Source organism: Peromyscus maniculatus, chromosome 8 (genome assembly GCF_049852395.1).
Source record: "Peromyscus maniculatus bairdii isolate BWxNUB_F1_BW_parent chromosome 8, HU_Pman_BW_mat_3.1, whole genome shotgun sequence".
Classification (NCBI taxonomy): domain Eukaryota; kingdom Metazoa; phylum Chordata; class Mammalia; order Rodentia; family Cricetidae; genus Peromyscus; species Peromyscus maniculatus.
Genome location: NC_134859.1, coordinates 55,874,495 through 55,898,477, shown reverse-complemented (window position 1 = coordinate 55,898,477; position 23,983 = coordinate 55,874,495). Strand labels below are relative to the sequence as shown.

Here is a 23,983-nt window from a genome sequence, read left to right as displayed (position 1 = left end):
GTAGTTAAAAGGGAGGTTAGGTTTATTTTGTGGGGTAACTCACAAATGAAGGGATAGGTATCAGGGTCTGGGAAAGGTGTAGCGCAGTCTGGCAGTGTTCTCTGGAGAACTCTGCTCAGTCTACCTCCAGCGTCCAGGGTCCAGGAACCAAGAGAGCCAGTGCATCCAGATCTAGGGTCTTCAGCATCCTCTCTCAGCCCCGCCTTGTAGGCGTGACAGTTACCAAAGCCTCAATGGGGGTTGGAACTTCCAGGTCAAAGCTGGAATGGCTACCCACTACAAAGGTCTCTCTCCCTCTCAATTGACCCTGTTCCCTTAAAGAGTTCACTGAGACTTTTACAAATCACTCCCTCCTTGAGTCATCATGAAACCCTGACAGTCACTGCCTGGTGTAAACTCTTAATCTGCTTTTATGACCCTGAAAAGAATTCAAGCCTTGTGACCTTGATTTGGCCAGAGAACGGCTGGTTGTATGTGTATAAAAACTGTAAACTTCAGAGACTCGGCATAGGACAAAGAGAGAATAGCAGAGAAATGTATGGAGAGTCCGGAGCTAAGTATGAGAGCTGAAAAGAAGCTGTAGATTTAGCACTGGCTTACACGGAATAATAAAGTGAATGGACTCAAAGAGCATGTGTGCATAGATTTATTTGATGTCCTTAAGACTAAATTTCCAGCTGGTTGTAGATTCTCCCACAGACCATGGGACAGGGTTATTTGGGGCTGGGCCCTCATAGCCTTGTTGATGTCTGACACTGGGCACATAACATAAAGAATTGAGATTATTTCTTGCAGATCTGGATACAGGGAAGAACAAGGGCATGGACCCTGCATCTAGGGAAGCCCTCCTTCCTGTTCAATCTGACTGCACAATTGGGAAGGCTGAGAGTGAGAGGCCAATGTGGCTTTTGTGACAAGTCCTGTCAGGCCAGAGGAATCTACTTCTGTGATGATGACATTAACCCCTTCATGACTGCAGAGCCTTCATGACCTCACTGTGTCTCATCCTTCATCCTGTCAGCACTGTGGGTTTGGGGATTAACTTTCTAATGAGTAAACATTGAGTAACACATTCAAATTAAATCAAAGGAGGGATTGAGGTGCTCCCAATTCTGGGATATGGACACCCAGGAGGATGGGGGCATTCTTAGAGATACAGCCCAGAGAAGAAGCATGGGACTGAGTTCAAATTCAAATGGCTTAGATTTTATGTGGGAATATCATGTACACAACCCTCACTTCCCTGGTTTTTCCTGACATCTGAGGGAAAAAATTTGTCTGTGTCTAGGAAGCCATATGTGATGGACCCTACTAAGAACCCAGATGGAGAAGAAATGGATGATAACCCAAATTCATGTAAGCGTCAGAAACTACAGTCAGGTATGTGAAAGGTTCAAACCCAGAGCATCATGATTACTAGATGAAGGGGAATCTGTAGGGGGAAGTCATCATTTCTTTCTTTTTTAAATTTATTTTTTATTTTTTTTAGAATTTTAAACATGAGTATGAATACTCTATTAAGATCATTTTTATCCCTCGGTCTGCCTACTCCAAGTCTCCTTGTGACCCACATACAAACTCTCACTCTCTCTAATTCATAAATTATTATTAAATATTATTATTAAATATATGTGTGAATACACATATGTATGCATATGTATATATTAATACAACCTGATGACCCCATTTGGTGTTGGTCATTTATACATCTTTAAGGCTGACCATTTGGGACTGGATAACCTATTATGGAGTCTTTTCTGAGGAGGACTGATTTCATCCCTCTCTAGCAGCTGTTATCAGTACCTGGGGCCTGTGAGATTTCCTCCACCCATATTAGCATGACAACTAGTGTTGTCATTGTGCAGATCTTGCAGAGGCAGTGATATTGTTGAGATTTCATGGGTGCAGTGTCCCTGTCACATGCAGAAGACATGATCTCAGGTGTGCTGGAACTCATTTCTATCCCTGTCTCTGACATGGAACAGTATAGTTCTGCACATAGAGCCCACCCTATAAAGATCTTCCTCAACTAGAACACAGAGGGAACACTGCTTCCATCTCTCTGAGCCTTAGGGGCTGGTGCTGCCCCTCTTTCAATCTCTGGCTGGCATCAGGCTCTGTACCAGGGCTCCCTGTCTCATTCTGAGCTGCTATGGCCTGGGAAATCACCTCCAATCCCTGCTCATTCATCTTTTCATTGAGGTTCTTTTTACAACCCACTGGAGACATGTTAGGAAAATCAACACACTGGACCAATAGGAAATGAAACACAGCACTTGGGTTAGGCAGAGATATTGGGGTGGTAGGGTTGCTCAGAAGGCATACAATGGTAAGAAAACAATAATATATATATATTACACACAGCTACAGGAACAGTGATAAAGTCTGTGGACACACTTCCTGGTAAGGCCCAGGCTGGCCAACCTGGAAGATAGTTCAGCCTTAGGCCAGTACTAGGGAGGGTGGAGGAGACATAGAGTGACCACTTCCTGGTCTCTTCCAGAGGAGGGGTGCTCACAATTTGCACCACTGGAACCCTTCCCTCCATCTTCTCCTGACTCTCCAAGAGACAAGCCCCTGGAATCAATGAGGACTGAAGATGACTTCTGGGGCCCTACAGGACCTGTGGCTACTGAGGTGGTTGACAGAGAGAGGAACCTGTACCGGTGAGTGAGCTCTGCCTGACAAAGGCTGACTTTCCCCAGCACACTGTCCACAAGGGATCCCCACAGATAACACCCACCTAGTCTCTACTGTGTCTCCTCACCTCACCAAGGCAGGTCACAAGGCCAGGACTGGAAAAAGAAGTGTGGGCTATTATAAAAATAGGGATCTTTATCATAAAAAATTTTCAAACATTTACAAAACAGAAGAGCACAAAAGCTTCCCTGTCCAATCACTGAGCTCCACAACCATTTTTCCAAGTTTGTTTTAACTACTCACATTCCCCCTTTGTCATCACTGTCACAGTATTGTGAGTCCAGGACATCAGGTGACTTCACACACAAACATTTCACTATGCCTCCCCCACAGTTAAGACAAGACCTCATCTTCCACAACCAGCACACCGTTACCACATCAACAGAGCTGAAGGGAGTCCTTCATCCCATCTAAACAGTCTGTGTTCAACTTCCTTTATTATCTGAATTGTGATTTTTCTGCAGATTATTTTATTCATGATGTAAACAGCATCAGTCCCCTCATTATATTTCACTTCTCTTGCCTCTTAGATACACTTACATATGTAATTCAGGAACATAAAGACTAAAAACTGAAGATGTACCTCAGTGGTAGAGCCTTTGGTTAGTGTGCAAGGTCCTAGCTTGATCCACAGAACTTCACACACACACACACACACACACACACACACACACACACACACAGGCACACACACTTCATCATCACAGGCATAGCTAACTGCTCCAGGTGTGAATTACCTGTGGGTTTGCATTAGATCACTCAGTACTCACAAGTCTATAAGACAGTGTTGTCACTGTCACTATATACAGATAAGGAAACAGATTTTGGAGTTAAGTGACTTAGTCAGGGATCCACAGACAGCAGAGGAACCAGAACTCAGAGCCATCTGGCTGAAGTCTGCTGTGTCCCCAGCCCTGCTCTGGGTCCGCACCCAGCAGAGGAGCAGAGCTGGTGTTCACTGGTGTCTGCCTCTCCCTCTTCCAGAGTTCAGTTCCCTGTGCCTGGTTCCTACCACTGTCCCAACTCAGGACTCCGCTTTGTGGTGACAAGGGCCGTGACCATCGAGATTGGATTCTGTTCCTGGAGCCAACACCTGGACAAGACTCCCTTGCAGCACAGTCACATGGTGGCTGGGCCTCTGTTTGACATCAAGGCTGAGCAGGGAACTGTGGCTGCTGTATACCTTCCTCATTTTGTGGCTCTCCAAGGTAACCAAGGGAAGCATAAGGAGGAGGGTGGTGGTAATGAGTGGAGTTGACAGGTCATATAGGACAGTGTAGGATGGTGGTGATGAGGAAAATCTATGACTTCCTTAGTGACGCAGAGCAGGTTATGAAGGTGAACACTGAGATGTTTTGTTGTCCCTTCTTGTCTGATGTATCTTCTTTGAAGCACATGTCTCCTAGCCTTATGGCTTTATTTCTCTTCTACCTGAAGGAGTCCCTTCAGTGGAAAGTGATGTCCTCAGTAGCAATAGTAGCTGGTGATTATTAAGTGCTCATTACCCAACATGTGCCTCAGGGGCCCAGCAGGAAACAGAGAATAAACTGAGCAATTTAAAGTGATTGTTGCAAAGTAAGACTAAGGAAATTAACAGAAAACATTGTTACCCAGTGTCTACCAAGATTGTAATCCATTAAACAACTATAGACAGGAAGAAAATGATCCAACCAGATTCATTTTGAGAACTGGAGCAACAAAAGAGGGGTTTCCTAAGAAAAGAGGGGGGCTCCTCAAGTGTCCCAACCTCCATGATATCCAAAGATCCCTTCAGAAGATTTTTTTCTTTTTATTTATTCTTCTCTCATATAATACATCTCCAGACTGCCACCTCCCCTCTCTTTAACCCCCACAGTTCCCCCTCACCTCCTGTCTCCTCCAGATCCACTGCTTCTCTGTTTCCCTTCAGAAAAGAGCAGGCCTCCAAGTGATCAACCACACACAGCATAACAAGTTGCAATAAGACTAAGCACAAACCCTCATATCAAGGGTAGACAAGGCAACAGAGTAGGAAGAAAATGGACCTAAGAATAAGAGAAAGAATCAGAGACAACCCCACTGCCAGCGTTAGGAATCCCACAAGAACACCAAGCTAAACAGAATGTGACCAAAAAGAAGATGTTTTAATAAATTCCAAGTTCCCAGTTTAAGATCTCGTAAAGAAAGCCATTACTACATGTCTGTAATCCCAGCTCTCTGGAGGCTGAGACAGGAGAATTTAGAATTGAATTGCAGCCTAGACTACACAGTCAGACTCTGCCTACATTAGGGGAAAAAAAATAACAGGAGAACCAGATAGTGTTCAGGTGACCAGTGAGGTGAATTTCCACTCTGGCTTCAAGGAACACAGCAATAGGCCCGCCACAGAGACCAGGAGAATCCAGCTCACAGAAGAAGAAGAAGATGGTGTTTGTTCATTGTGATGGAGATGGGGAGTAGCTCCAAAAGTGATCTTAAGAGGGCAGAAATGACAGCTGAAGAAGTCATGGAAACCAAAGTAGAAATTCAGACTGCTCCAGCTGATATAAGAACCATGAATAAAAGCCGGGCAGTAGTGGCGCATGCTTTTAATCCCAGCACCCGGGAGGCAGAGGCAGGCGGATCTCTGTGAGTTCAAGGCCTGGTCTACAAAGCGAGTTCCAGGAAAGGTGCAAAGCTACACAGAGAAACCCTGTCTCAAAAAAACAAAAAAAACAAAAAAAAAATGAATAAAAAGGTCATTGAATGACCTCTCAGGATTCTTGCAGGATCTTTGACTCAGGCACATTGCCTGACCTCAGCTACGATCTAAAACTGTGCAGCATGACTCAGTGACCCCTCAATCCAGCATCTTTCAACCCTAAGAAAACTAGAGGAATGTCACTGCCAAGTTCTGTTGACAACTTGAGATGTGGCCTCTCCCTGCTCTCCTGGACCAGAGCTGTATGATGTGCTGACCATGGGAAACACTTCCTTGCATTTGCATTTGGGGAGGAGGGAACACCATCACTTCAGGCTTTCTGCCTTTAAATGAATGTGGATCTTCACAAGATGAGTCTGTGAAGAGTGAGATTGTCCCTCGGGACCCCTTTCCTGTTGTCACCTGCTGCAGCCTTCCCCTCAGTGACGCTGTTCTCTCACAGCTACAGCGGGTTGTGTAGAATCATCCTGGGTGTTTTCTGTTCTGAAATTCCTCCTGCCACATTAACTCTTGTGTTTAAATTCATCTTCACTCATATTCAGAGCATTAACACAATGCATCTAGATTCCTGACAAAACTGTTGGATGAATGGATCCTTTCACAGTTCCCAATGGAAACCTTGCTGCTCTCTGCAACCCCACGGACTGGCCTCCACTGCCTCTCTCAGCATTCTTGTCTTCCTACTTCCACCCGAATGTCCACATAAGCTCTGTTCTCAGCATGGAAGTGCTTTCCAGGTCCTAAGTACAAAACTCTTCACATTCCAGCCACAAAACAGTTCCAAAGCTGAAGAAGCACATGATTAGGTTTATTACAACAAAAACCTGAATTCTGGTATCAATTTCTGTCCAGGTTACTTTACTTGTAGCTCAAACAAAATGCCTGACCAAAGAAACTTAAGAGAGAAAGGATTTGTTTTCCTCACAGTCCAAAGGAACAGTTCATCTTGACATGGAAGTCTGAGAACGTGGAGCTTGTGGCACCTGGTAACTTGTGTCAACAGAGCGAGCAGGGAACAGTGAATTCTTGTGCTCATGTGACCTCCACTTTACAGTGTCTAGGTCCTAGTCCATAGAATGGTGCTACACACAGTAGATAGGTCTTCCCTACTCAATTAATCCAATCAAGATAATCTCTTACTATCATGCCCTGCCTCCTACATCCAAGCTAATTCTATATTTCATCTGGTTCACATTTGACATGAACCATCCCAGGGATCCATTCAGCCTGTCTTCAGTGGACAAAGGTACCCTTGGGTCTCTTTCAAAATGGCAAACTACATCCTGCAACACATTAGTGGACACTACCATCTCAAGACACTGAGGCTAGTGATGGCAGCACCTCAAAGAACCTGCTGGTTTTCAAGTTTCTGACAGTAGCCTCTGAAGCACTATTCTTTATAGCATCTATAGATGAGATCATCCAGAATGTTCACTCCACTGTGAATGATCACCCAGCAGCTACACAGGGTGAAAGGGTCTCCATGAGGGTCAGTCTGCATGAATCACCACTGGCAACAGCTCACACTCACCCTCCCTGGCAAGGTGAATTGATAATGAGGAAACATTTGATAGCTCTGCTGTGTTGTTACTGAAAGTTAATTAATAAAACTTAAATTTTGGTCATAGTTTTTTTTCTCATAAACATCAAAAAATAAATGCAAACTAAATAGAAATCATAACCAAAGCAACTTATAAAAGAAAGATTTTATTGGGAATTAAAGATTCAGAGGGTGAGTCCATGACCATCATGGCAGGGAGCATGGCAGAAAGCAGGCAGGGTTGGCACTGGAGCAGTAGCTGAGAGCTTACATCCTTATTGTCAAGGAGGAGAGAGAACGGAACCTGGAAACAGCACAAGCTTTCAAAACCTTAAGCCCTCCTCAGTGACATACCCCTTCCAACAAGGCCACACCTCCTACTCCTTCCCAAACAGTTCCACCAGCTATGGAGGCCATTCTCATTCAAACCACCACAGTCACTCCAAATCCTAGGGTGCTATTTTTCCAGCCAAGCATGGCTCAATTGAAACACTAAATCTACATCTTTGAATCTGTTCTTTCACAGAGGGACAGGTGGACGTCTCCTGGTTCCAGGTGGCCCACTTTCAAGAACATGGGATGGTCCTAGAAACGCCAGCCAGAGTGAAGCAGCGCCACACAATATTGGAAAACCCAAGCTTCTCCCCAATGGGAGTTCTACTGAGAATAATTCCTGCTGTCGGGCTCTTCATCCCAATCACTTCCATCACATTGATCTACTATTACGTCAATCTCAATAAAGTCACCCTTCACCTCTACCTAATTCCCAATGACTGCACCATTCGGAAGGTGACACTGATAATCACAAAGGCGGGGCCAGGGTGGGCTGACGGAAAACTTGAGATGCAGCTGGTGAGCCCCATGGAGAGATCCTCTACTTGGAGTGGGAATGCAATTCTATAAAGAGAACATTGGTGTTTATGAATCTGCTCTCTTCTTGGCACCCTCACACCAACTCCCAAGTTGAGTCTCCCCCAAATGCCCTTAATGTCCCATTATCTCTGCATAGCCTTCTATGGCCTCTTTCCACCTATCAGAAGGAAAGGAAAGATTCTCCATGTGCAACATGTAGCCAACTCCCTTCCTCTATGGCAGAGACCCTGTTCCCACAATGAACATGACAGGAGCCAATAATTCAACAGTCTGTGTGACTGAACACAAGGCAGAAGGGTGCCCAGGAGTTGTCACCACCCCACCCCACAGAAATGTACTGATCAACCACCTCAGCTTATTCAGACCAGATAGATGTTGTAGCCCAGAAATCTAGCTAAACTGCTGTCTGCAATGTTCCCTAGGCCATTGATGATGAAGAAACGAAATTTCAGTTTGTTCGAATAAACAAGCCACCACCACTAGACTCTCTTTATATTGGCTCCCGCTATACAGTGTCTGCTTCTAAGAAGCTGGAAATCATCCCAAAGGTGAGCATTCAGGTGTTTGCTACTCTTCAGGGTCAGATACCGGGTCTGGGAAACTGTGGGGCAGATTACAAGGCTTTGCAGCAAACTGAGATTGGGTAGAAAACAATTGGGGTTTGGGATGAGCAAGAATACATCCAAGGTGGAAAGCAATTTAAGGGACCACACAGGAATACAGAAGGCCTGGAAAGTGAGGAATTAGATTCATTTTGGCACAGAGAAGGGGCCAGCCTAACATGACAGCAAGCCCTGGCTTAAGATGCATGAGCAGGACTTTTAGGATGAGCTCTCACTCATCATGGTTTGAATCTGAAATGTGTCCTACAGGTGCAAATGTCTAAATAATTGATCCACAGTTTATGCTAGTATTTGGGGAGTTGTAGAAACAAATGTGTGAGGCCTGGCAATCAGAAGCAGGCCTCTAGTGGCAGGCCATGAAGGTTCTAGCCATGTCCTGCTCCCACCTCAGACTTGGATTCCTGATCCTCTGGGATATAATGAGCCCTGCCAGAATCTCCTGACACCTAGAGTGGAGTCCCAGTTTCCATGCATTTCCCATCAAGAAACTAAACAACATAAACCCTTACTTAAGTTGCTTCCTGTCAGGTTTTTGTCAGAGTGATGAGAAAAGAAACAGCAAGATGGGGTCCCAGTTGGGTCCTTAACCTTCTGAGTAAAGCTGTGTGTTCAAAGGCTGTGGGTTACCTCAATGCAAAAGACAGCCAGTGTCTGATGTGGTGCAAGATCAAGAAAGTATGTGGTGGGGACAGCCCTCCTTCACAGGACGAGTAGTTCATTCTCACATAGTAATTCTTTCTCTCTTCAGGAACTAGAGTTGTGCTACCGGAGCCCTGGAGAATCCCAGCTCTTCTCTGAGATCTATGCTGGCCACATGAGTTCAGAGATTAAGCTGAAAATCAGAGACAAGAAACATATGAATCTCATATGGAAAGCCCTGCTGAAACCAGGTAAACTTAGTTTAGGTCCAGATACTCCAAAGGTTGAAGAAAGACAATGAATGGGAAAATGTATAATGTCACTAATTCTTGGTGCCATGAAACAGTCAGATTAGTTATGTGGCTTTTGCTAGATCCAAAACAAGTGGTCTGACCACAGTTTAAACTATGATGCCGTGTTAGTCAGCTGTTCCCAATTGTGAAAAAATTGTGAGGAAAGAAACTTAAAAATGGAAAGGTTTGTTTTGATTTATGATCTTAGAACCAAGTTTCAGTCAATGGTCAACTGCCTCCATCTCTTTGTGCCTGATGTGAGACAGGATACCATGGGCAGGAAGCTTGTGAGACAGGAGGCTGTTTGTCTGGTAGCTTTGGAGTACAGAGGGGAGAGGGAGTTAGAGTGAGATGGAGGGAGGAGAAGAGGAAGTGGGGAAGAGAAGGAGAGACAGAGAGAGGAGAGGAGGGGAGGGGAGGGCAAGGGAGGGGAGGAGAGGAGAGGAGAGGAGAGGAGAGGAGAGGAGAGGAGAGGAGAGGAGAGGAGAGGAGAGGAGAGGAGAGGAGAGGAGAGGAGAGGAGAGGAGAGGAGGAGTGGGGATGAAGTACTTGCAAGATGTTCTCTTCCAGGACATCCCTCCAGTGACCATCTTCTTCCAATGTACACTCATATTGTTTCCATTCTTATTACTCACACAATTATGAGTGCATTAGTGTATGGTGTCATTCATAAATTCACAGGAACATTCACTGTTGCTGGAGGGCTTCTCTCCAGCTTCCACCAAGCCCCACAGTCCCACAATCCACATATAAAATAATCACTCAGATGCTTATAATACTTATAAACTGTATGGCCGTGGCAGGCTTCTTGCTAACTGTTCTTTTATCTTAAATTAACCCATTTTTATAAATCTATACTTTGTCACATGGCTGGTGGCTTACCAGCGTCTTTACATGCTGCTTGTCCTGGCGGTGGCTGCAGTGTCCCTCCTCCTTCTTCCTGTTTCCCCAATTCTCCTCTCTCTTTGTCCCGCCTATACCTCCTGCCTGGTCACTGGCCATCAGTGTTTTATTTATATAGAGTGATATCCACAGCAATTCACTTTAATAGGGCTGCAGGACTAATCTTTCAACACAGCATTTTCATGGAACACATCATATTGAAAACACCCCATACCCTAAGCCCCATTTTCTCAGTCCTGTATCCTCATTTCCTCCCCTACTGACCTTGAAATGACAGATTTTGAGATGCACAAAGCATCTGGCTCTGGTTCACATAATAACTCAGCTTTAAAATGAAGGAATTTTGCTAATATTAGGTACTCAATCTCAAATGCATACATAACTTTTAAATAAAATTTGTTGTTGACAATTTTATACTTGCATACCATATGTTCTAGTAACCCCACCCTAAACACACCTTCTTATCTCATTCCTCTTCTTTAATACAAATCTCTTTTCCACATTCACAAAGCTTTTCTTTATATCTAACAGAGTTTAACTGGGACCATCTGTGTGTCCATGGGTTTTGCACTATCCAGTAAAACCTAGTGAGCTCACCAGCAGGGATACAGATGGAGCATATGCCTCCCCTGTCCCCATCATCTATTATCTGCCAATAGTTTAGCAATAAGTGGTACTGTCCCTGGGAGCTGATTCCCCATGTCTAGCTGACTGATGGGCAGGCTTCTACTTGTGTGGGTCCAGAGACAGTAGGTGCAGGTGATAGGAGTTCATGATGGCCATGGTAGTGTCATGCTTTGAAGACAGCACTTCACAGTCCTTCTCCATAGCTTTTTTCTACTTCTTTCCACTTCTTCTTCTACAATGTTCCTAGGGCCATAAGAGTGTGGTATAAATATCTATATATAGGGATGAGTACAACCTTCCCTTATTCGCAGTATCCTGCACAGCTGTAGGTATCTGCATTAACCTCTATTCACAGCAAAGAGAGGCTTTTCTGAGGAAAATTAAAAGTAGCCTTTGTTTGTGATATAAACATTGATGTTTAGAAAGGCATTGATTCTATGTCCATTTAGCTAAGCATCAATAGGGCTTCTCTCAAAAGACTAATACCTCCAAAGACCTGGATTTGTTTGTTTTACTAACTTTATGGTGCTAGGATTGGATTCTATTTTGTGGGTGGGCCTGAAGTGTAATCAGGGAGCTACTTGTTGCTCCCATCACAGTTGTGCCACGATTACATCTGGCATGGCAGGATGTTTGTTGATGCCTTTTCTTCCTCAGCAGCTTGAATAACACCATCTAACTCTATAAAAGCTTACCATCAAAAGGAAGCTTCCAACTTAGTTCCAGCTTGAAATCTCTACACTACATGTCCAAGATGTATGGTGTCTTCAGCAATAAGGTCTTATTCACTAGTTCTGATGGGGAGCCAAGAAGAAGGATATGCACCTGTATTCTCTTGGAGACCTCCAGGGCCTCCCTGCCCAACAGCTCCTATGGAACTGGGTTTTTGTTTTGAAACACATTGCTTCTAAGATCTCCCATTTTGAGCCTTGTAGGGTGTCTTGCATTCAAACTCTTTTGTGATTTTTGTACTGATTGGGTTACCAAATAATAAGTTTCATTGAGACTTTTAAATACTGTCTGCATTTTCAGTAATCCATCCCACTGACCTACTCATCACCTCCTCCCCTACTATTTGCTATTTGAATATTTCTGCCCCCAGTACTCCTTCTCTACCTTCATTTTACAAATACACTACCATCCTCCTTTCCTCCATAAGGCCCTGCCCATTTCTAGTTTTCTGAGTTCCAGGGGTACACCAAGTTAAACACACAAAACTAAAGCCTCCAGGATAGAAACTGCATGTGAAAGAGATGTGGTGTTTTTCTTTCTGGGCCTGGCTTATCTTCCTCTATATTTTTCCTATTGTATACACTTACCTTTCATAATACAGTTTTCTTAACACCTGAAAAAAAATTCCATGGTATACATGTGGCAGACATTAATTATCTAATTAACTGTTGATGGACAACTAGGCTGATTACATTTCTTAGCTATTGTGAACAGAAGAACTTCCATAAACATGGTTGTACAAATGCCTCCACAGTAGAATTTATATTCCTTTGAATATATTACCAGGAGGTGGTATGGCTGGGTAATATGGTAGTTCTTTTGTCAGTTTTTAAGAAGCCTCTGGATTGATTTCCACAGTGGCTGCACTAGTTTGCTCTTGAACATGCTGGTGTATAAGTGTTTCTCTGTCCCCACATACTTGTTATCTTTTTGTTTGTTTGTTTTTAGTTTTTGAGACAGGGTTTCACTGTGTGTAGCCCTGGCTGCCCTGGAACTCTCCCAGTAGACCAGGCTGGCCGCAAACTCGTGAAGACCCACCTGCCTCTGCCTCCTAAATGCTGAGATTGAAGGCATGCACCACGACTGCCTGGCATTCGTTAACATTTGTGTCCTTGATATTGAACATTCTCAAGGGATGAGATGGAATCATAAGTGATGTAAACTTGCATTTCCCTAATAGATAAGTGTTTACTAGCCATGTGTATTTCTTCCTTTGAGAATTCTGTTACTGCTATGGCAAATCTTAGTACTGGGTTATTTTCTTGATGTTTAGATTTTTGAGTTCCAAATATATTCTAGTTACTAATCTTCTGTCAGATGTTAGCTGGGAAATCGTTTCCCCATTCTTCGCTGTATCTTCATTCAATTAAGTTTCCTTTGCTATGCAGAACTTTTTTAGTATCCTGAGATCCAATTTATCAACTATTGGATTTACTTCCTGTTCTATCGGAAGTCTTATTCATACAACCCTGACTTATGCTCCTGTGTTGAAATGGCCTCCCTACTTTTTCTTCCACCAGGTTCAGGGTATTGGGTCCAACATTGAGGTCTTTGGTAATTTGGAGGTGATTTCTAAAGGAGAGGTGTAGGCATCTACTTTAATCTTTCCACTTGTTGCTATGTAGGTTTTTTAGTATCATTTGTTGAACAGGCTGTCTTTTCTCCAAAGTATATTTTGGGTCCTTTGTCAAAGGCCAGTACTAGTTTTGTGGATTTTATCTAGGTTGTCTATTCTATTTCACTGATCTAAACATCTTTTTTGCTATGGCTGTAGTATTGGTTTGAAATAAGGTGTGATGAATCTTTCCACAAAGTTGATTTTCTTCAGAATTACCTTGGACATCTGTGTCTCTTGTGTTTCCACATGTATTTCAGCATTTTTCCCACTGTATTTGTGAAAATTATCCCTGTAATCTTGATTGGTACTGCTTTGAATATGCAGTGTGCTTTTAATAGGATGGCTATTTTCACATATTGATTCTTCCAGACAATGACCATGGCTGGGGTGCCTTAGCATCTCCTAAGGCCTTCCTTGATTTCTTTCTTTGATGTATACCTTTAAATTTTTCTTATAGTGTGCTTTCATTCCCATGGTTAGGTTTTTCTGTCCAAAATTTTGGATTTTATGTTATTTGTTCAGCTATTGTAGACTCATCCATACTTTCAAGCTGACACGAACAAGAGAAAAAACAAAATAGTGACATTTCTTGAGTGAAGTAACAATACAGTCTTAGTCCAGCACCCACAATGCCAAAACCAAGCTCCCCTAATCACTATCTCTGGGGATGCCCTGCCCTGTCAGCTGTCAAACAGAGGTGGTTCCTGCTCCTGAGCTGCTAGATACAGGCTTCACACATGATCAAAGAATAGGCTTTGCTCAGCCTTGACCTGAGTGACCCACAGGTGGAGAACTGTCCTGCCCCAGCATCAGGCCAGGGTTTGAGTCTCACTCCAGCACTTACTCTGCAGGTGATCTTGGAAAATGACTTAACTCATTTGAGTCTGACCTTCCTCACCTGTAAACTGGAGATCAGAATTAGTTACTGGTAGGATGATTGGAAAGGTTAAATACTGTTCATACCCATCTCACAATGTGATCCTTAGCTGATGGGAGCGTTGTTGCTATTTTTTTTATGAATCCAACATGTTTTACATGTTAATTATTTTCATTGGGATTCATTAAGATCTATTCCCTTCCATGTGGGAAAGGATCCAGATACTGGAAAATTATAATCATGGCTCTCTTATGTCCTCAATCTGTTTTTAATCATGGTCCTTCGGTCATTGTCTTCATTAGATGCTCCAGTTTATCTATGAATGTAAGGAATATCATCCTTCCTTCATACAAATGGAGTCAGAGCTTCCAATATTACAAACCGGGTCCTTCAGATGACTTCACTGAGCTGTTAGAGCAGAGTGAATTTAGGGTCTTCTCAAACCCTTGGGAATTATTCATGAGCTGAAATTTATTAAACCCTTTCACTTGTTGGAAAACCAATTCACTGTTCCCATGTCCTCAGTTTTACTTCACATTGGTTCAGACATCAAACCAAAAACACACATTTGTGGCATGTAAGTGTACAAAGCCAAACAAGGACAAGAAAGAAGTTTTCTACCCAGGATCAAATGTCAAATCATTTAAGGTAGCAAGGGACTTGGTTAGCTCTCCACAGAGAATACAGTCTAAGATAAATTTGAGGATATGATCCTATGGGAGAAATATCTATTGCTCATCCACATGTCTTCCTCCTCAATGATGAGAGGACTGGTGCCTAGATTCCCTGTGTGAGTAAGGAAATGTCACCTTCCAGATTATATCAGAATTTCTGTAGTTCATTCTCAAAATCTCAGGCATGGGTGGGAGTTTCACAGAGTGCACTGAGTGTTGGTGACAGGCATCATTACAGATGCATCATCTCTCCTTTCTTCCAGAGGACCTCAGATCTGCACTGCCAATGATTCCTGCAGCCCACAAAGGTCAGTATGAGAAGTCAGAGAAGCCAATAGTATTCTGCTGGTAGATGATCTGATCCTTGAGAGAAGGGCTGTGAGAAGAAGGGAACCACACTTTGCAAACCTCACCAGAAAGGGTTAGAAGAGGCTCATGCCCTGGGCAGAGTTCCTCTCATGCCCCTTGCTGCTTCCCATGTTGACAATAACTCCACCACTCCCAACCTGAACACCCCACCAGGAACCCCTCCTCCTGGTCAGGTAAATTATCAGCCTAATAACTAGCTTCAGGAAGGTACAGCTATTTGTTCAAATGACCTTCCAGAGGAAGAAGGGAGTCAGGGGTGCAGATGAGGTACATGGAAAAAAGTGGGCAGCCAGTGGGAGAGCCCATGGAGGAGCCTTTCTTCTCTCAGTACCAGTCTCATCTTCACCACTAGATGCCCCTGCCTTGCCACACTTCCTGGACCAGCATCGGGAGCAGCTGGTGGCCCGAGTGACATCAGTGGACCCTGTCTTGGACAAGCTGCATGGTGCTGTGCTGAGTGAAGAGGAGTATGAGGCGGTGCGGGCTGAAGCCACCAACCAAGACAAGATGAGGAAGCTCTTCAGCCTCAGCAGGTCCTGGACCAGAGCCTGCAAAGACCGAGTCTACCAAGCTCTGAAGAAAATCCATCCTCACCTGATCATGGACCTCTTTGAAAAGTCAGGCGGGATCTCTGTGGGATCCTGACATCTTAGTGGCTGAGAGGCAAGTACTCTCCTTTGAGTCCTGGCTCTGCCTGACATTCTTTTGGTCCTCAGTTTATCTATAAACCAGTGGCCATCTGAGTTGCCTTTTTGGTTGCAGTGTTTCCAGGACACCCCTTGGGGACCCAGATGTTCCCCCTTGGCCTTCTGCAGCCAGATGTTCTCATGGGATGAGCATCTCAGAAAACTTCCAGTGGAGTCAGCAAGTCTATTGAGGCCCTGTTAAGCCTGCTCTCATGGCCTGAATGACCCGGCTTGTGCCCATCTGACCCACCGTGATACAGGCAGAACTGGAAGTATAGGAATGGACACAAGGAGATGGTCCTTTCCCTGGAAAGTCAATATCTTATGAATAGGAAAGGATGATGGCTTCTCACACATTTCCCATCTCTTTTTCCCAAATAATTTTTATATAACTTTAGGTATTTAGATATATAAGTATATAAATCAAACATTTTTACTGAATATAAATCTTAAAGAATTTTATATTAAAACAACTGCTTGTTATAATATAATTTTACCATTTGTTAAAGATGACAGCAAATTTCAAAACTAGTGAGATGGATAAATTATCTTTGCATGTGGAGTTAAGTCTTGGTTGAATATTTGATGCCATAGACATAGGGAAACTTCAGTGTCTCTCAGACTCGGTGGATTTTTGCATCTCTTGTGCTTTACACAGATGTGCAGCGCACATTCCCAGTTGGAAATTCTGTCCTAATCCCAAGCCAAAAATTTACTTACCATCCCTTTGTGTAACTCAAGTCAGAAACTCAAAATACAATTTTTAAAATCAAATGGTCTCACATAATACAATGTAAAGATATGCTAATGATACTCACATGTTAAAGAATAAAAATAGAAAAATATTTAAATCTTTATGTTCCATAATTAAGCTGTCATGTTTCTATGAGAGCAGAAAATCATGTATGCACAGGGAAAATACTGTAATCACAGAAAACAATAGCCTAGACTCTGAGCCAACAATTCTGAGGTGTTTCAGAATTCATTGGGGAAGTATGATCTGTTGGCTCAAGCAGGGTGAAGTACTCATGCTGTGTGCTCAGACCCACAGGTGTGAGGAAGTCATGTGATGGAACAGGGTACCCACTGCAGAGACATCTGCATATACTGTGCACACTGTGAATTAATCTTGGCCATTGCATGTGTTCTTGGCAAAATTTTGCAACGGCCATATTTAGTTCCATCATCCCATATGGAGGTGGGATTCACGGGTTAAGAAACTGATGTGCAGTGTTAGGTTTTGTGACTGAACAGAAGGCTCCATGGTTCAGAGCCTTTGCTGCTATTGCAGAGATCAGATTTCTGCACCCTGCACCATCATCAGGCAGCTCACACCTGTGAATCCAACTCCGTGGGATCCAACAGCCTATTTTGGACTCCATGAGCACTGACACAAAGGTTCACATTCAAAAACACACACACACACACACACACACACACACACACACACACACATACACATACACGCACACGTACCCACATACGATTTCTTAATTTTTAAATAGATGAGAAAGTGGGATTCCTCTCCACTGCCCAGCCACCTACCACAGTGGCACTTGAGTCTTGCAAGGCTGTATACTTGTCCCGAGGGTATCCCTGCCAGTCTCTTTCCCCAGGCCACCCGACTTCCCTTCTGCATCTAGCTTCTGCTCCCCTCCCTGCCAGGCCCATGGCCAGAACTGTTAGCCTGACTTCTCGGTGCCTCCCATATTTTTATTCCTCTGGACTCTGCAGATGCAAAGTACAAGCAATCTGGACAGTGGCCAAGAGTTATGTTGCTTCAGTCAGATACTGGCACATTCACAGGGAAAAGAGTTAGAGAATAAACTATCTCATATGAATTTTCCTTCCAAGAAATGTCGCAATGCCCTTTCTGTGCTGAGTGTGTCAAGATGGGATCAGTGCAGTCTGCACAGCTGTTGTCATTTTACAAACACAGTGTGGTGTCACCGAGAGACTCCGGAACCTGCAGTAACTTTCAGATCCTTTAATAAGTCTGAAAGGGACAATAAGTATTTAAAATGGAGATTTTAAAGGACACTTTCAACCAACAGGAGCCAGTGATTAGGGAGAGCTGTGCTTTACATAATGGAAAAGAAGTTTATTGACAAGTTTACACCCTTTGTGTTATTGATAGTTAAACACAATTGTGACAGTGAACTTCTCAAACGTGAACTTTAAGATGATTAAAGATCATCTTAATGATCTTAAGATGATGCTTTATCACTTTTAAATGTCCTATAGTCAGCAGCTTGCCTAAGGAAAACTCATTTGACATGAGGCTGTAAAATGCCAACTATCTACTTAAGTGGCTGTCTGCTGGGGGAACAGACTATTTTTTTCTGTAAATACCCACTAGTGAAGAATGTTTTGTGTCAAGTTACCAGCTGTGCTTTTCCTGTCAATAAAATGTGTTTATCAGTGTGACCTGCCACCAACAGTCACAACAGAGAGCAGAGGGAACCTGCTTCAATGCTTGGAGTGTGGGGGAGTGAGGAGGTGGCTGCATTTTCCTGCCTGGTCCTTCCTTACATTGTAGAATTTTTTTTATTTAACATTTTGTGTCTTGGAGGAGAAACATTACAAAATTTAAAACCAAAAGCTTTGGATCTTGAAACCTCAAATGTTTATTTTTTTCTCAAATGTTTAAAAGTATTTTGTTTTGTTTTACCAAAAACATCTTTATTTTTTAGTCTACAAAAAACTCTTCTTACAAAATAATCATGATTAGCATAGAAAATGGGCATATGTCTTCAAAGCATTTCCCTTTAACAAAAATTTATTTTATACAATATGAACATTAAGAATTTGGGCCGGGCGGTGGTGGCGCACGCTTTAATCCCAGCACTCGGGAGGCAGAGCCAGGCGGATCTCTGTGAGTTCTAGGCCAGCCTGGGCTACATAGTGAGTTCCAGGAAAGGCGCAAAGCTACACAGAGAAACCCTGTCTCAAAAAAAGAAAAAAAAAAAAAAAAAAGAATTTAGGGAGAGGGAAATCTAACAAAACTCAAGGAAATCCATTGTTACTTCAGGCTCTTCTCCTCCAGGAAGCAGCATTGTTACATTGTTTCCATTTAGTAAAATCTAATGTAATTTTGTATCCTTGTGGTGATATTTTGTTTGCAATCTAACAAATAAAGCTTGCTGAGCTAGCCACTAGTTCAACATAGAGGCCTGGCAGTGGCGGCACGCACCTTTAATCCCAGCACTAGGGGGGCAGAGGCAGGTGGATCTCTGTGAGTTCAAGGCCACCCTGGTCTACACGAAATTGATTCAGTCTAAAAGAGAAACAGAGCCTGTCAGGGACCAAACATGAACCATGAAAAAGTACTAGCTAGGCCAGAGAACAAGCCACAGACCCTAAACCAGATGCCCCCAAAGATAAAGAACAGGTCAGGCAGGTCAGGTAGCCTAGCAACAACAGAACAATGGGCCCTGACCAGTGAACTTACCACCTAGCACAACACCCTGCAGCCTCACAACTTGCATGTCTCCCTACACCTGCACATACTGCACCCCTTCCCTCCTTCCTGCCCCCTCCCCCTCCCATGCTATATAAGCCTTGCTGAGGAGAATAAAATTTGCAGCTTGATCAGAACCCTGTCTTGCTGTCTTCTTTAGTGTCTCCCCATCCCTTTCATTCTCTCCCCCAGGTGGGTCGCCCCCATTGACACCCCACTGGCCTATGCAAGAGCCAAGCAGTGGTGGCTCACACCTTAAATCCCAGTATTGGGGAGTCACACGCCTTTAATCCCAGAACTAGGAAGGTGGAGACAGGAAGTGATATGACTGGGCAGAGAAAGGAATATAAGGCAAGAGGGAGACAGGAGTTCATGGCATTCAGTCTGAGGATTCATAGACACAGGATCTTGCCCCCTTTGGTCTCAGATTTCAGTAGAGACCAATCAGAATTCATGATATATATCCTTCTTCCTCTGGTATAATTTCAGACTGTAACATCTTCCAATACCATATTGATATAGTCATAGAAGTGTCCTGAATTGGATCACAGGGTTACACACAGTGGGAAGAGAGGACTCCTGAATGTTGTCCTATGACTTGCACATGTGATCCATGGCATGTGCACACATGCCACACATAAATAAACAAAATAAATAAATGAATAAATGAATGAATAAATGTTAATATTAAAGAAATAACCACCTCTCAGAGACTGTGAAAACCTCTGTGCTGATATTGTGGGTCAGGCACTAACTTGGGCCCAGGGGACACAACAATCAATGAACAGGCTAAGTCCTGTCTTCCAAGAGTTTCCATGCTCTTTGTAGGTAGAAGTGACAGAAAGAAATCAGGTCTGTGTTGTTGGGTGATGACAAGTGTCAAGCAGAAGAATAAAGGTGGGTAATTCTGGAAGGGCAGGGCTGCTTCAGAAAGCAGGGAGCAAGCTTCTCACTACTGGGAAGTCATTCCAAAAGAATGGAGAAGCCAGTGCAAAGGTCCTGAGGTGAGCAAGTTCTTGATGTGTTCAAGGAATAGAAAGGCAGAGCAAATAACCCACAGCAGAGTGCGTGAGGAGCATGAAGTGGGAACTAATGTCAGAAAAGGGTAGAGTGGGATGGAGTGGGTCATGTAGAGCTCGGGACCACTGAGAGGAACCAGTATGTCCCTCACCGTGAGATGGAAAGGATAGGAAGGTTTGACTAAGAGGTGACTTAAACTAATTTACAAATTAGATTGTGACTCTGGCTTCAAGACTGAGAATAGACCATGAAGCATCAGCAGGAAAGTTAGGAAGCTGGAGCACAGACCCAGGATGCTGGCTGGACCAGCGGTCTTCTGGGCACAGTGAGAAGAGTCAGATTACAGATCTGTTCAAAAGCCAGGGTCAGGGCTGGGGAGACGGCTCAGTGGATGAAGCACCTGCTATGCAAGCATAAGGACATTTGTCTGATCACAGCATCCTCACAAATGCATGCTGGGATGGCCACAGGCTTGTCATCCCAGAGCTCAGGAGGAGGAAACTGGGGTACTCCCACCTGGCTGGCTAGCTAGACTAGTCAAATCCATAAACTCTCAGTTCAGTGCAAGACTCTTCCTCAGTAAATGGACTGGAGAGCACTCAAGGACTGTGGCCCTACAAAACAAATGAGCCCAGATGCATACAAGCATGCACACACACACACACACACACACACACCACACCTAAAAAAAGGATGGCGTCAGTGGAAAAGGAAGACCTGGGGAAAGTTTGTGACACAAAAAAGACCCAGGGGGTCTGGAGAGACCATTCAGAAGTTAAGAGCACTTGCTGCACTTCCAGAGGACTGAGTTCACATCATGGCAGAGCACCCACATCAGGTGGCTGACTGTTACCTACAGCTCCAGCTCCAGGGAAATCCTATGTCCTCTTCCACCCCTCCCACGCACCCACACACAAAGCATACTTACAGACTTGCACGCATACACATAGAATAAAAACAAATATTTTAGAAGTGAGAGACCCAGTGTTTGAGGCCTAAAGAGCCATTTACTAAAATGAATAGCCAACAGGTGAGGCAGTGGAGGGGAGGAAGAGGACAGAGAGAAAGAGAAAGAGAGAGAGAGAGAGAGAGAGAGAGAGAGAGAGAGAGAGAGAGAACTGTGAGATGTCTTTCTGTATGCTGTGAATGATGTTATTCCCATTGGTTACTAAATAAGCTGCTTTAGCCTTATGGCAAGGTAGCTTAGAGGCAGGCGGGAAATCCAAGGAGAGAGACAGGAAAGAGAAAGGCGGAGTCTGGGGAGATGCCAGCCTGTCACCCAAGGAACAACATGCCAGCAGACCGGTAAAGCCACGGAACATGTGGCAAAACACAGATTAATAGACATGGGTTAATTTAAGATGATAGAGCTAGCTAGCAAGAAACTTAAGCCATTGGCCATACAGTTTGTAATTAATATAAGCCTTTGAGTGGTTATTTTATAACCGGCTGCAGGACCGCAGGGCCAGGTGTGACCAGAAAAACTTCAGACTACGAGAGAGAGAGAGAGAGAGAGAGAGAGAGAGAGAGAGAGAGAGAGAGAGAGAAAGGATCTAGAGTGATCAAAGTGATCAAAGACTTTTGCTGAATCAGAACTGCTTCGCAAACCCATCACATCCCACATAGTAAATGGACAAAACTGAGGTTTGTCAAGTAAGTCAATCCTAAACTCAGGGAGTCGGGGCCTCAGAAAGCCTGGGTAGATCCAACCCAGGGCTAATCAAAACTCTAAAAATTTGTAGTGGTGTTTCACAAGAGGAAGTTGAACAATGTCATTTTCAGCCTGAAGGCCCAAAGATCTGAGAACCTGCCAAAAGACAGAGATCATCTATCTGCGGAGGCTCCTGATGCCTAGCTTTGCATGAGGAGCCAAGATCTCTTTCACTTTCAAAGGATGTGTTTGCTAGCTGAGGGCTCTGTGAACCCCACAGCTGCCTTGGCCTGAGACACACACATCAGTGGGCCCCACAGAAGAGCGGGGTGAGTAGTGGGACTCAGAAAATGCCCCAAACCATGGGAGGTGAGGAAGGATATTCCCTGGCAAGACTCTACTAAGTGGGTGCTGTGGTAGACCTGGGGTTCCATCCTGAGAGACAGGGTCAAGGCCCCACCCTGTGTGGACTCTGAAGGCCTGCTCTAGTGGGTAGTAGGCTGCTGGGTGCTCCCATATCCTGCACGTGCCTGCACTTACCATAGCCTCCCTGGATGACCTACCAGGACGACTCTCCCCTCTCCTGTCCACACTGCTCTTTCCTTTTCTCTCTGGGTCACTTGCTCTTCCTGCTGGGAAGCTGGCTCTGGATTAATACCCCTGTGTGATGTCCTGGGCCAGGAGGTTTCTAAAGAGACCTTCAAAGGGGCTAGCCTGGACTCAAACGTGGCCTCTGAGTGCCACTCTGGGCTGCATCTCACCACCTCACCTTCTGTCAAGGCAGTAGCTAAAAACTGATCTCATGAATGTTGAGGGAGGAAGAAGGTAGGGACCACAAAACAATGAGTGTCACACACATCCCATTCCTCCATCTCTCTGTCCTCATATCCTCTCTTCCTGCTATCCTAGCCTCCCCCATCCTTTCCTACCTTCTTCATTCTCCCATATGCTAATGCTCCAAGCTGTCCATGCCCAGGTCCATCTCCTCCCATTCCTCCACCTGCCAATATCCATCACCCATCCTTCATCCCTCTGATTCTCTCATCCTCCTTTGCTTTCTATCCCTACGTCTTCCCACTCCTCCTGCCTCCCAGCCCCCACCCTCCTCCTTCCTGCTGCCTGTCACTTTACTGACTAGACCTGGGCCTTTCCTTGCATCCTCACATGATCAGATCTTCCAGTGTATCCTCCTGTCTTCTTCTTCTTCTTCCTATAACTCTTCCTACCTCCCAACACCATCTAAACACAGAGAGTTTAGTTTTAAATCTGGAATGTGACTGCTTTCACGAGGCCCAGAAACATGATCCCTTTGAGAGCCTTGCTTTGGAGGTGGTCAAGGGCAAGGCACTGGGAGACCACTATCCCTGTGTCTATATGCCTATTGTCCCCATTCCCAGGGCCGACATGTCTAACAGAACAAAAGATCGCTTGGCCTACTACTTGAAGCAACTGAATAAGGAAGAGCTGAAGAAGTTCCAGAGTCTGGTGCTAACCCGTGTGGCTCCGTCAACCTGTGTCATGGATGTGGCCTCAACCCTGGTTTCTTGGTTTGGGGAATATGGGGCCTGGTTCCTGGCCTTCCAGACCTGGGAAGAGATGGGCATGGAGCAGCTCTGCAGCCAGGCCCAGCAAGAGAAGGACCGGGTACTGAGTGAGTACACACAGGACCCCAACCCTCCCCTCACTGTGACTCTATCACCTTCACTAGCCCTCCTGTCAAGCCTGAATTGGGGCAAGCTAACCTGGCAAAAGAGGTCACAGACTCCATCCTTGGCTGGAATTAGAAGTCTTGCTGGAATCTCTTACTGGACCCATGAGCTCCACATCCCCTTCTTCTCAGATGCATTCTCGGGACCCCATGTAGTATAGGGAAAAGGGGTTGGCTAAAAAAACCCACCCTGACCCTGGAGCCCAGAACTAGGGAAAGATGGCTCAGATAAGGCCAGTGAAAGAAACACAGTTTAGCTCAGATCAGAGCCATCTCTGCCCCTGGCGACTTGTGAAACCAACCAATCACA

General features: G+C 44.5%; 2 protein-coding genes across 5 annotated transcripts in view; both read left to right on the top strand.

The window, feature by feature from the left end:
• Positions 1–16,685, top strand: part of LOC102915837 (NACHT, LRR and PYD domains-containing protein 1a-like) — a 73,605-nt gene extending 56,920 nt beyond the window's left edge. For 2 of the 3 annotated variants that reach the window (XM_076542808.1, XM_076542805.1), the window contains 8 exons: positions 1,289–1,380; positions 2,504–2,666; positions 3,685–3,908; positions 7,447–7,709; positions 8,216–8,341; positions 9,165–9,306; positions 15,043–15,087; positions 15,501–16,685. In XM_076542808.1, the coding sequence (XP_076398923.1) occupies positions 1,289–1,380; positions 2,504–2,666; positions 3,685–3,908; positions 7,447–7,709; positions 8,216–8,341; positions 9,165–9,306; positions 15,043–15,087; positions 15,501–15,793 (1,348 nt within the window). In that variant the 3' untranslated portion in view covers positions 15,794–16,685. The remainder of the gene's footprint in view (positions 1–1,288; positions 1,381–2,503; positions 2,667–3,684; positions 3,909–7,446; positions 7,710–8,215; positions 8,342–9,164; positions 9,307–15,042; positions 15,088–15,500) is intronic. The other variant, XM_076542806.1, reaches the window with a different exon arrangement.
• A 6,684-nt stretch (positions 16,686–23,369) lies between these two features.
• Positions 23,370–23,983, top strand: part of LOC102916156 (NACHT, LRR and PYD domains-containing protein 1a-like) — a 40,281-nt gene continuing 39,667 nt past the window's right edge. For both annotated transcript variants that reach the window (XM_076542795.1, XM_076542794.1), the window contains exon 1: positions 23,370–23,616. In XM_076542795.1, the coding sequence (XP_076398910.1) occupies positions 23,370–23,616 (247 nt within the window). The remainder of the gene's footprint in view (positions 23,617–23,983) is intronic.